At 43.3% G+C, this 11,047-nt stretch overlaps 1 protein-coding gene across 3 annotated transcripts in view; it reads right to left on the bottom strand.

The window, feature by feature from the left end:
* Nucleotides 1–430: 430 nt before the first annotated feature.
* Nucleotides 431–11,047, bottom strand: part of LOC120846517 (peroxynitrite isomerase THAP4) — a 32,929-nt gene continuing 22,312 nt past the window's right edge. For 2 of the 3 annotated variants that reach the window (XM_040218307.1, XM_040218311.1), the window contains 4 exons: nt 6,270–6,368; nt 4,892–4,990; nt 4,166–4,264; nt 431–783 (listed from right to left, as the gene is read on the bottom strand). In XM_040218307.1, the coding sequence (XP_040074241.1) occupies nt 697–783; nt 4,166–4,264; nt 4,892–4,990; nt 6,270–6,368 (384 nt within the window). In that variant the 3' untranslated portion in view covers nt 431–696. The remainder of the gene's footprint in view (nt 784–4,165; nt 4,265–4,891; nt 4,991–6,269; nt 6,369–11,047) is intronic. The other variant, XM_042292439.1, reaches the window with a different exon arrangement.

The raw sequence follows: 11,047 nt of genomic DNA, 5'->3' as shown, positions 1-11,047 counted from the left end.
CTTGGCACAAGGGCCTCAAGATTGTTTTTCGCATTGCTAAAATTTTAGGATGAGGACCTCTATAATAATGTGCACAAGCACCGCTACTCCGATGACCGTAGCAATTAACGGCCACCATATTCTCCGTATTCAACAATAAGGTGACAATCCTTGTTTAGGATGCCAAATGCTTGCTGCTCTTGCAAGCATACCTTTGTGGCCTTGAAACACATGCAAAGTTTGTGGGTTTGCGACCAACCAACCAGGGGCATTTGGCATGCTCGGTGGTAAAAAGGAATGTGCGCGTACAACTCCTACACAAGCTTCCGTTGGATGGCGGACACCTCTGCTAAGATGCCGGGCGTGACTTAGCTGCGCACAAGCGCCCCTCAACATTCCATAATCAATAAATGATGCAGCAAAACAAAAACAAAAAAATCGGGCAAATACCTACGAGCCAGAATTCGTGGTGATATTGAAATTCCGTTCCAACTGCTTTCGTACATGGTCTGGCCAACATATGCATGCAATAAAACCACAGCCATTGCTTCGTTGTTACCATGAACCTAAAAGTCCGCACTGGAAAACACACACACAGTTCTTGTAGAGTACCAAGGTGGTGAGTGATATGGGGGTGCCAGCAATGTTCCTTTAGCACCATCTGAGCACAGCACCACAACAGTCGTGTCTTTGAGGAGATGCACAGTCTTCCAACGGTCAGATATCCATGGGATCAGTTCCTGTATCCCTCCGGGATGATGATGTTGCTGTTGCTTTGTCCCTCATTGTAGAGGGTAGGTCCGTCTGAAAATGGTACCCGTGGCTAAAATTACTCAACCTCAAGGACGCTGCAGTATACTATGCAAGACCTTATGGTAAAATGCCCATCGGCGTGGGTTCCTGTGGTCAATACCATTTTGTACACAATACTATCAAAGTTTTTATTGGCATTTTGCATTGACAAGAACCATGAAGCATATTTGACTGGTTTTGGCAGGCTAACATGAATTTGGCAGGTGTACTTCAGCTGTACCTCCGTACAAACGTGTCTGAATTTATGCCCGTAGGTAAAAATGTCAGTAAACAAGCACTTTTGTCCCCATTAATTCCGAACACCTTCAGTGATGGAACCTTTCGGTGGGATGGCAGGAAAAGGTTGGTCAATAGCATTTTGAAGGTGCACAACCAGCATTGCTAGCATGCATAATTGAAGACTGACTTCCAAGAACACATTATGTATGTAACTACACATACACCACAATATAGAGTTTACCGTAATATCCCGAGAGATAGCCCACTTAAAATCGAGGCCAAATTGGGTGAAAATAAGGAGTGGGCTAACCTTCAATGTAAAACCACAAAAAGATGAAAAAAAAAAAAAAGAAAAGCTATTTTTAGATTATGTGTGTCTGCCAAACTTGTTATCGCGGTGAAGGACAATGAAGCAAAGACGATTGTACTTCCCAGGCAGCAACGTTCGCTTATATACCGCCATAGCTAACTAGACGCATTTCCGCCGAGGTCATCACTGATCCGAACACTATGATTACAAGAAGTGGGCTATTTTTCGGTGTTTAAAACAAAATAGCAAATCAAGTCAAAAATAGGGGGCGGGTTACCTTCCGAGGGTGGGGCATCTCTTGGGATTGTATGGTATGTAAATACCGTAAAATACCGAAAAAGCGCCCACTCAAAATTTAAAGATGACCGCGAAAAAAAAAAGAGGATGGGCGCTTGTCCAGTCATCAATTTTACACATAAATGTGCTGCACGTATTTAATCAGATCTTATTAATTTGGGTGTGAGCGCTTAATGCGGAATGGGCGGATGTGCGTATTCTACGGTAAATGAAAGTAAAAACTAGTGTATGGTTGTCCGTCTTTGTATTTATTCTTAGTCTCGGGTTCTCCATTAAGATGTTATGTGTATAGGCTGTGTGTGCCCACCATGCAGGCCAAATAAAGGAAGCAATTTAATGGAGTACATGGCTGCCAGCAAAATACTGTTTGAACACATATCTGTATATTCACTGAGCCCTACATAGTGATAAGGTGATAAGACACTCACCGAGGAGAAACAAGTGAAGAAAGCATAGTTCAGCTCGGCGTAACGCCAACAAAATTGAAGCGCCTTTCCACCAGAAAATCCAGATTCCCTTCAACATGAAGAGATTGGTCCATTGGAACTTCAGTGCTCCGGTTAATTTACGGACTGTTTTCGAGGGGGTAATTATCGTTTGAGCCCGTTCTTGTTTTGCCCTTCTCACTTGGCCCTTCTCAAAACAACCATTCTCAAAAAGATCTCTCTTGGACCTGTCGCATTTGGCACTTTCCTGTTTCGTCCTTCGCATTTTAACCCTCCTCCTTTGAGTCCGTTCTCGTTTTGCCCTTCTTACTTGGCCCTTCTTAAAACAATTATTCTCAAAAAGATCTCGTTTCGGCCCGTCGCCATATGGCCTTTTCCCGTTTCGTCTTTCGCATTCCAACTCTCCTCATTTGGGCCCGTTCTCTCTTCGCCCTTCTCACCTGGCCCTTTTCAAAACAGCCATTCTCAAAAATATCTCACTTTGACCCGTTGCACTTAACTCTTTTCATACCAAAATCGTTTTTTAGGGCAATATTAATAAATACATTGATATATTTTGTGCGTGTGTGTCACGCTACAGGCATACTTTCTCTGCTAAGGATTTTAGCAGTGCACCGAGGTTGTCGCGAAAAGCTAATAGCTGACAATAAAACAGACCAACTATTTATTGCAGCCAGATCATATTCCGAAATGTCACCTTGTTTAAGGTCACTCGACTTGGGTCAATGCCACCACTTTTATAATGCAGTGGTTTTCAAATGGGGGTCTGCGAAGGCATCTTAGGGGTCCGTGAAGCACTGTCTCAACAGTCAAGCACGGCAATGTTAGTTGTCTTTCTTCACGTTGAGAAGAAACGTTCCAATTTTCGGGTGAGTACTCGTGTATATGTCAATGAGATAAGTCTACTTCACACTAGCAATGTAGTTATATTCATTTATTAAATCATTATCATGATAACCTATATACCTTTCAATTCGCCTCACCCCGAACGGGGTCCTCCATCATCTCCGCCTTTCTACAAGGGGTCCGCGAAACATCAATGGTTGAGAACCACTGCTATTATGTATGCTATTTCTGTTCGAACAAAGTTTACAAATTAAATGTTCATCACTTTTTTATTTTTCCCGTTTGCTTAGAGGAAGGGAAGCAGGCGTCATTGTATGATTCTCAATGCGTACCTCTACACATAACATATATCTGATGGTATGTTGGGGGCCCAAGCAAGGTAAGGCTCATCAACAAAACCGCGAAGGCATAACGACGTTAGAAGTATGCCGAATTAGTGCCATTCGGTCGTAGCGCGAACGGGCGAAATGAGAATGGGTCCAGTTGCGAAAAATACAATTTGGATCTTATGAGAAGGTTCAAACAAGGCGGAACAAATGAGAATGGGACGAAATGCGCATGGTCAAAATGCGAATGGGACGTATTTAGATAACGGGCAAAATGAGAATGGGCCCAGTTGCGAAAAACACGATTAGGATCTTATGAGAAGGTTCAAACGAGAAGGACCAAATAGAATGAGACGAAATGTGCAAGGTTCAAATGCGAATGGGACGTTTTGAGATACACCCTTTTCGATGCCCTGTGGACAGTGTTTCGATTCGTGCGCGACTATACAGCATGCTAAAAAAGTTACTCGTTAAGCAACTATTACTTCTCAACTAAGCTCAAAACTCTCGTTTGTAGGTTGGTTTTGGTGCTGTGCTTCAGAGCGACGAACCTTTCATCATGTTGGTAATGAAAATCATTGTTGCCAGTTGCCCAAAGCCTAATCTGAAATAGCAGGAAACGGTTTTCTGTCCTTCAAAAATGTTAAAACCGTCCGTGACGGAGCGAGACGATCGCTCGAGCTTCTCAACACTATATGAAGCTCAGAAAGTTGCATTTTCTAATCGTAACGACTGTCACTTACACATCCACCCCGCACTAGGCACCAAAACGGCTGCGCCCACGAGACGACCGGGGAATCGACTGCCAACTAGTTTGAACTTGGTCCATTTGGAAAAGAAGCCCTTCGATCAATACGGCACTCATCTCTTTGTCATTTCTGGTTTCACGTAGCTCGGACAAACGGAGCGGTGCGGATTTGCTCCCGTACCTGCGTAGCAGCATCCCCGTTCTTCCTTGAGCGCAGCAGGCTCCTTAGAGAAGTGTTGCTACTCGGTGGAACCTTGGTCGCAAAGGTCTGCGGACAGGCCTGGAAATCCCCAAATTACAGCATATCTATGCAAAAGAGCAAATCTCATAGGTCACACATTGAAAGGTAAGGGGCAATAGTATATACCCTGCTCGACAGACTACGACTTCTGCGAGTTCAAGCACACAACTCTGTAAGGGCTGTCACCCTGCTTGTAGCAGAGAGACGAAAGGGTGCACTTGGGATGTTGCATTAATGGGAGTATAGCACTTTCCTAACAGCTGCATAGTAAGTTGCGCTTCAGAGCGACAAACCTTTCGTCATGTTGTAATGAAGATCATTGTTGCCAGTCGCCTGAAGCCTGAAATAGCAGGAAACAATTTCCTGTCCTTCAAAAATGTTAAAACCGTCCGCGACGGAGCAAGACGATCGCTCAAGCTTCCCGAAACTGTATATGAAGCTCGGGAAGTGGCATTTTCTAGTCGTAACGACCGCTACTTACACATCCACTCGCACTAGGCACCAAAATGGCTGCACCCACGAGACGACCGGGCAATCGACTACCAACTAGTTTGAACTTGGTCCATTTGGAAAAGAAGCCCTTCGATCAATACGGCACTCATCTCTTTGTCATTTCTGGTTTCACGTAGCTCGGACGAACGGAGCGGTGCGGATTTGCTCCCGTACCTGCGTAGCAGCGTCCCCGTCCTTCCTGAAGCGCAGCAAGCTCCTCAAAGAGGCGTTGCTACCAGGTGGAACCATGGTCGCAAAGGTCTGCGGACGGGCCTGGAAATCCCCAAAATACAGCATATCCGTAAGAGCAAATCTCTTTGGTCACATAATGAAATGTAGGGGGCAATATATACCCTCCTCGACAGACTACGAATTCTGCGAGTTCAAGAACACAACTCCGTAAGGGTGGTCACCCTGCTTGTAGCAGAGAGACGAAAGGGTGCACTTGGGATGTTGCATTAATGGGAGTGTAACACCTTCCTAACAGCTGCATAAGCTGTGCTTCAGAGCGACGAACCTTTCGTCATGTTGTAATGAAAATCATTGTTGCCAGTCGCACGAAGCCTAATCTGAAATAGCAGGAAACAATTTCCTGTCCTTCAAAAATGTTAAAACCGTCCGCGATGGAGCAAGACGGTCGCTCGAGCTTCCCGACACTGTATATGAAGCTCGGGAAGTCGCATTTTCTAGTCGTAACGACCGCTACTTACACATCCACTCGCACTAGGCACCAAAATGGCTGCGCCCACGAGACGACCGGGGAATCAACTGCCAACTAGTTTCAGAGCCGTATATGTAGAAAGTTTGGCCATTCATTGGGAAGTATAGGAGACAAATGAGAAGGCGCCATGGGCCGAAAGCGGGCTGGGTGTGTTCCAGGGCATCTTCAGAAATTCAAATGTGGCCAACCAGAAGCCAGAAAGAATACCCTGGCGGTGGTTGCGAGAAACAAACTTGATATGTGCATTGGAGTAACTCTTGCTGACTTAAAATATGGTGCACGTGATGCTTCAATCACGGTCATCCAAAATTATGGTGAAAGAGTGCGACTAGTGGAACGATCGACATAATCCGTACGCCAAGCACCGAGGGCCGGGAATCTGCCGTCTGAGCAGTCACACTCTGTCCAAGCAAAACAGAGTTGAGCGGTGCATTCGTGTCTTAAATCTTTCTACATGATCATGATAGAAACATGACGTGCACCCTATTTTCAACCACCAAGGGTTACTGCACTTCACTCTTATGCACTTATCAAAACCATATACGAACATATATCTTTGACTAAAACAGTTTCTCGCTACCACCGCTAGGGGATTCTTTTAGGCTTCTGGTTGGCCAAGAGAGCATGCCAAGCCCACTTTCTGAGTCTGGTGCACGCCCTGGCTCTGCCCGCACCTCCAATTGACCAAACTCTCTGTATACACGGCTCTGACTAGTCTAAACTTGGTCCATTTGGAAAAGAAGCCCTTCGATCAATACGGCACTCATTTCTCAGTCATTTCTGGTTTTACGTAGCTCGGACAAACGGAGCGGTGCGAATTTGCTCCCGTACCTGCGTAGCAGCATCCCCGTCCTTCCTGAAGCGCAGCAAGCTCCTCAAAGAGGCGCTGCTACCCGGTGGAACCTTGGTCGCAAAGGTCTGCGGACGGGCCTGGAAATCCCCAAATTACAGCATATCCAAAAGAGCGAATCTCTTTGGTCACACAATGAAAGGTAAGGGGCAATACCGTATATGCCCTGCTCAGCAGACTACAAATCCTGCGAGTTCAAGCACACAACTGCGTAAGGACTGTCACCCTGCTTGTAGCAGAGAGACGAAAGGGTGCACTTGGTATGTTGCATTAGGGAGTGTAGCACCTTCCTAACAGCTGCATCTACTAATTTTAACAATAGAAAGGTGCCTGTTGGGTTTGCTAGTATGTTAAAGACACTAATCCCAATCCCCCCGCCCCCCCCACCTCAAGAAAAAGAAAATCTGTTTAGATGGAATTCACATATGTCACAAAATAAAGTTACTGCCAAAACATTTTCTGGGCACAATACTTAGGTTAACAGAGTCGCGTCGAGAATCGGGACAATGTGCCAAAACAGAAGTATGTTTCAGAATCTCTCTTCACTCAAACCGACTTTCACGACAAAAATATTGAGCTAAGTAACTTTCTAACGGAAAGTTCATTTTGTGACGTATGTCTCCAATCTAGGCACTTAAGAAAACATTTCTTGGGAGATTAGTGTTTCTAGGAGCGGTTTTGAAACATGTTTCTATTTTGGGTCAACATGCCCAAATATCAGAATCGCTCCCAACTCGCAATGTGTCTTGTGGCATAAATACTGCACTAAAGCAAAAACATAGTTTAACCAGTGACACTTAGCAAAAAAAATATTTTTGGAAGTTAAATGCCATTCTAAATACGAGCCAACTTGTTTTAAAACCTTTTTAAATTATTTATGGATGATTTTCTCTCAAATCATACAAGAAAAAATTATAGATCCTGGTAAAATTTTGAAAAAAATATATGCTGGTGGAAAAATGTGTGACTTGAACAAAACTGCAAATTAGAACTATAGAACATTTTTTGTTCTTGAGTTTTGGGCTTCGAAATGGCCATTTTTGCCATTTTTGCAGTTTTCACGAGTGACACATTTTGGAGTCTCGAAACTTTTTTTTTTGTTTCACAACAATTAACTTTTTTACTGATATAAGACTTCATATAGAAGGATTAAAGTTTTTTAGAAGCGTGTCTTTTTAATTTTATTTTATGAAATAAAATGTTTTGAATCTTGCACCCTTGACAATAGGTGCAAGTTTGAATGGAGCTAACTTTCGATGTACAATTATTTAAGGCATAAGTGACATATCAAATGAAAGCTTATATCTAAGCCTATTTAAAATTATAATAATGAATTAAAACTAATATTGTTAATTTAGGCATAGTTTATATAGAAGAAACAACACTGTAAACTTGAGAAGAAATGCAATAAAATATAAAATTCAATGTAATTTTTACAAAATGTGTAATTTTTATTTTTTTCCATTTTTTATATGAAAAGCTTGCTATATGTTCTTATATATGCAATAAAATTTCTTGGACATATATGGTTCTGTCATATTAAGTAGTGTGTTTGAAAAGAAACATATTTGTACCCCCCCTTCCAGGATGAAAAGATATAGGCCGTTGCCAAATCTTTTACGTAATTATCATATACAGGGTGTTACAAAAAAAACAACTTACAGGGCTTTTTTTTACCGCAAAAATAAACTAGGCATCGCCAAACGCTCATTCTCCACCCAAAGGTAGCGCTAGAGGTCACAACCAGATGCCAAAGTTTCAGCCCGATCCAATGCCTTATTCAAAAGTTATCAGTGATTTTCTGAAAATTTCAATGGGAAAATGGCGGCCGACGGAGTTTTCGAATACATGGGGCTCTATGGCGCCAGAAACTGAAAACGGGCAAAAATGGGCTCCATTTTCCCAATCAGATTTTCAGAAAATCACTTATAACTTTTGAATAAGGCTTCGGATCGGGCATCTGGCTGTTACCTCTAGTGCTACCTTTGGGTGGAGAATGGGCGTTTGGAAATGCCTAGCTTATTTTTGCACTAAAGAAAACCCTGTAAATTTCTTTTTGTGACACCCTGCATATATATATATACATATGGTTGTAACATGACCATAATATTTATGATATACCTCATGTACCATTTAGTAAAAATGAGGCATGACTGGTATGTCATAATTTAAAAAAAAAAAAGCTCATGAACATGTCCAGTAGACATATAAAATCTCAAGACTCACAACTTTTCTGTAAGTAAACTCTTTGAAACATCTTTTTTTATTTAACAAGCACAAAAATTAAGTTTCACAAACCCCTATATCAGGCAATCAAGTGGCAAGATAAATTATTTTCAGAAACGTAGCGGGCCGAGCGCGAGATTTTGCTTCTTTCATATACTGGCGAGGCTCGTTCAAAACTTCCCGACTTTCTTGTTATTTCAGGCAATAACGAAGAACACAGGTAAATGGGGGAAATGCATAATATTACATAGCATTTTTTAGTATTATAAGTTTACAGTAACGTTTATGATGATAAAAGAAGAAGTGATTTTAAGTGAGTTTAAAATTACTCTTGACGACTACCTTTTTTATTTTTTATCACAACCCTGAAAGACCCACCTCTATTTTGAACCATCACCCACAAGTGGCAGGATTAAATGTTTTTCACAGCAATAAAAATTCCATCCTTTTTTCACACTGTCACGGTATTGGGCGAGGCATGCTGCTTCAATTTTGAGGAGTACAATTCCAGGCACTTTCGAGGCCACTACATGAGAAAAATTATCAGCACTTCCAATGTTTTCCAGCTCTGACGACCTGAGGTTGTGCAAGAAGGCTTGGTGCTCGAGGACTCTCCACACACCATTACACACATTTTTGCTGTGTCCCGTAGCTTAAAAAATCAACTTGGTCACCTGTTGTCTCTTTGCCACCTAAACAGTTCAACACTATTTTTGAAATGACTAGCCTCTCCGTAGAACATGTGGACAAGTTTGGTAAATATCGGATTGTTTTCTTCCGGAATATTTTGTAAACCTAGACAGGTAAAATACCAATGATCTGGCAGTTTGTTTGATATTTCCAGAATTATTCAATCTTTTTTTATTTGTGTGTTGTGTGCATATATTATCCACCCATTTTGTACTTTCGCATGAAATATCTTTTTAGAGCGCAGCTCTTAGGGGCCCATTCCCGGCTTGAGCGGCGTCGACGTAACCAAGGTCACGCGACCCCCAAGGTCATCCCAAGGTCACGCGACCCCCAAGGTCACGTGACCTCCAGAGGTCACGTGGCCCCTCCCCCAGGGTCACGTGACCCCCAAGGTCACGTGACACCCAAAGTCACGTGACCCCCGAGGTCACGTGATCCCCCGAATTCACGTGACCCCCCGAAGTCACATGACACCCCCCCAAGGTCACGTGACCACCCCCAGAGTCACATGACCCCCACCGAGGTCACGTGACCTCCCCGATGACGTCATCGTCACTGATGACGTCACCGGCATCCGCATCGTCATCGTCATCATCACTGATGACGTCATCAGTGACGTCACTGATGACCTCACCGGCATCCACATCGTCATCATCACTGATGACGTCATCAGTGACGTCACTGATGACGTCACCTGCATCCGCATCGTCATCATCACTGATGACGTCATCGGAGTCCGCATCGTCATCGTCACTGATGATGTCATCAGTGACGTCACTGATGACATCATCGGCATCGTCAAGTGACCCTCAAGGTCACGTGACCCCCCAAGGTCACTTCACCCCCCCCCAGTACCCTTCCCTCCTCCTCCTCAAGAGCTGCGCTCTAATTCGGTGTTACAGGGAGTTGTAAACGGCTTTCACTTTTTTTTCCTTGTATTTTTGCTGTTGTGCTTATGTAGGGGTTCGAGGGCCTCGACAAGCTGTATTTCACAGCTTTTTCCCTTGAGCTCCACCATCAATGTAGATGCAAATAAACAAATTACTTAATCAGCCACTCTTCAACTACGCGCAGAGCGAACAGTGTGTGTGTTGTATCATGCACCATGTCATCATTGACAACTCTGAAGCTGTAGTTTCAGCGCTCCATCGAAGCGACACAGGTCATGAACTTCCAATGCTATGAACTTCCCATAAAAGCATTGTACTGCTCGCAGGAGAATAAAGCTCCAGTGTTACGCAAGATCAAAATGCAATACGATGATACGAGCCTTGAGATCAAACTTTTCTGAGCTTATAGCAAGCCACTGAGCATGTCTGATGAAATAATGCTGGAAGTACTTTTTTACACACTCTCTGAGCTCATTGCAAAATGTGTTACTTCCCATTTGCTTCTTTAGTAGTTGGCTAGATTCCCACAAAGCTACTTCAATTTATTTGTCGTCCTTCCTTGGCAACAATGCCAGGGTTAAACCATCTCCTTGTGGACACACCTTACAAGTCAGCAAAACACTGTTTTCAGTTCAATTAATACACGGGCAAAGTCTCTTAATGTCTTCAAGACTGAATTCTTGGTTGCCCATGTTTTTTAATATTGCTGTCAGGCGAAAGGTTAATTGCTCCCTCTCTCGGTTTTAGTCAAACTGAGATTAGATACCACATATGTAGACAGCATAGAACCTGCCAGCGAAGCAAAATGAAATGGATAGACCGCAGCCCTCGAGGACAGATGCACGAGTTTTAGTTTCCTGGTAATCACAGGTTGCCCATAGCGAATCCCGGAGAAAAGCTCACCGGAGAAAAGCTCACCAGAGAAAAGCTCACCGGAAATAAGCTCACTGGAG

Source organism: Ixodes scapularis, unplaced genomic scaffold (assembly GCF_016920785.2).
Source record: "Ixodes scapularis isolate PalLabHiFi unplaced genomic scaffold, ASM1692078v2 PGA_scaffold3__209_contigs__length_174095766, whole genome shotgun sequence".
NCBI lineage: Eukaryota > Metazoa > Arthropoda > Arachnida > Ixodida > Ixodidae > Ixodes > Ixodes scapularis.
This window is presented reverse-complemented; position numbering and strand designations above follow the sequence as displayed.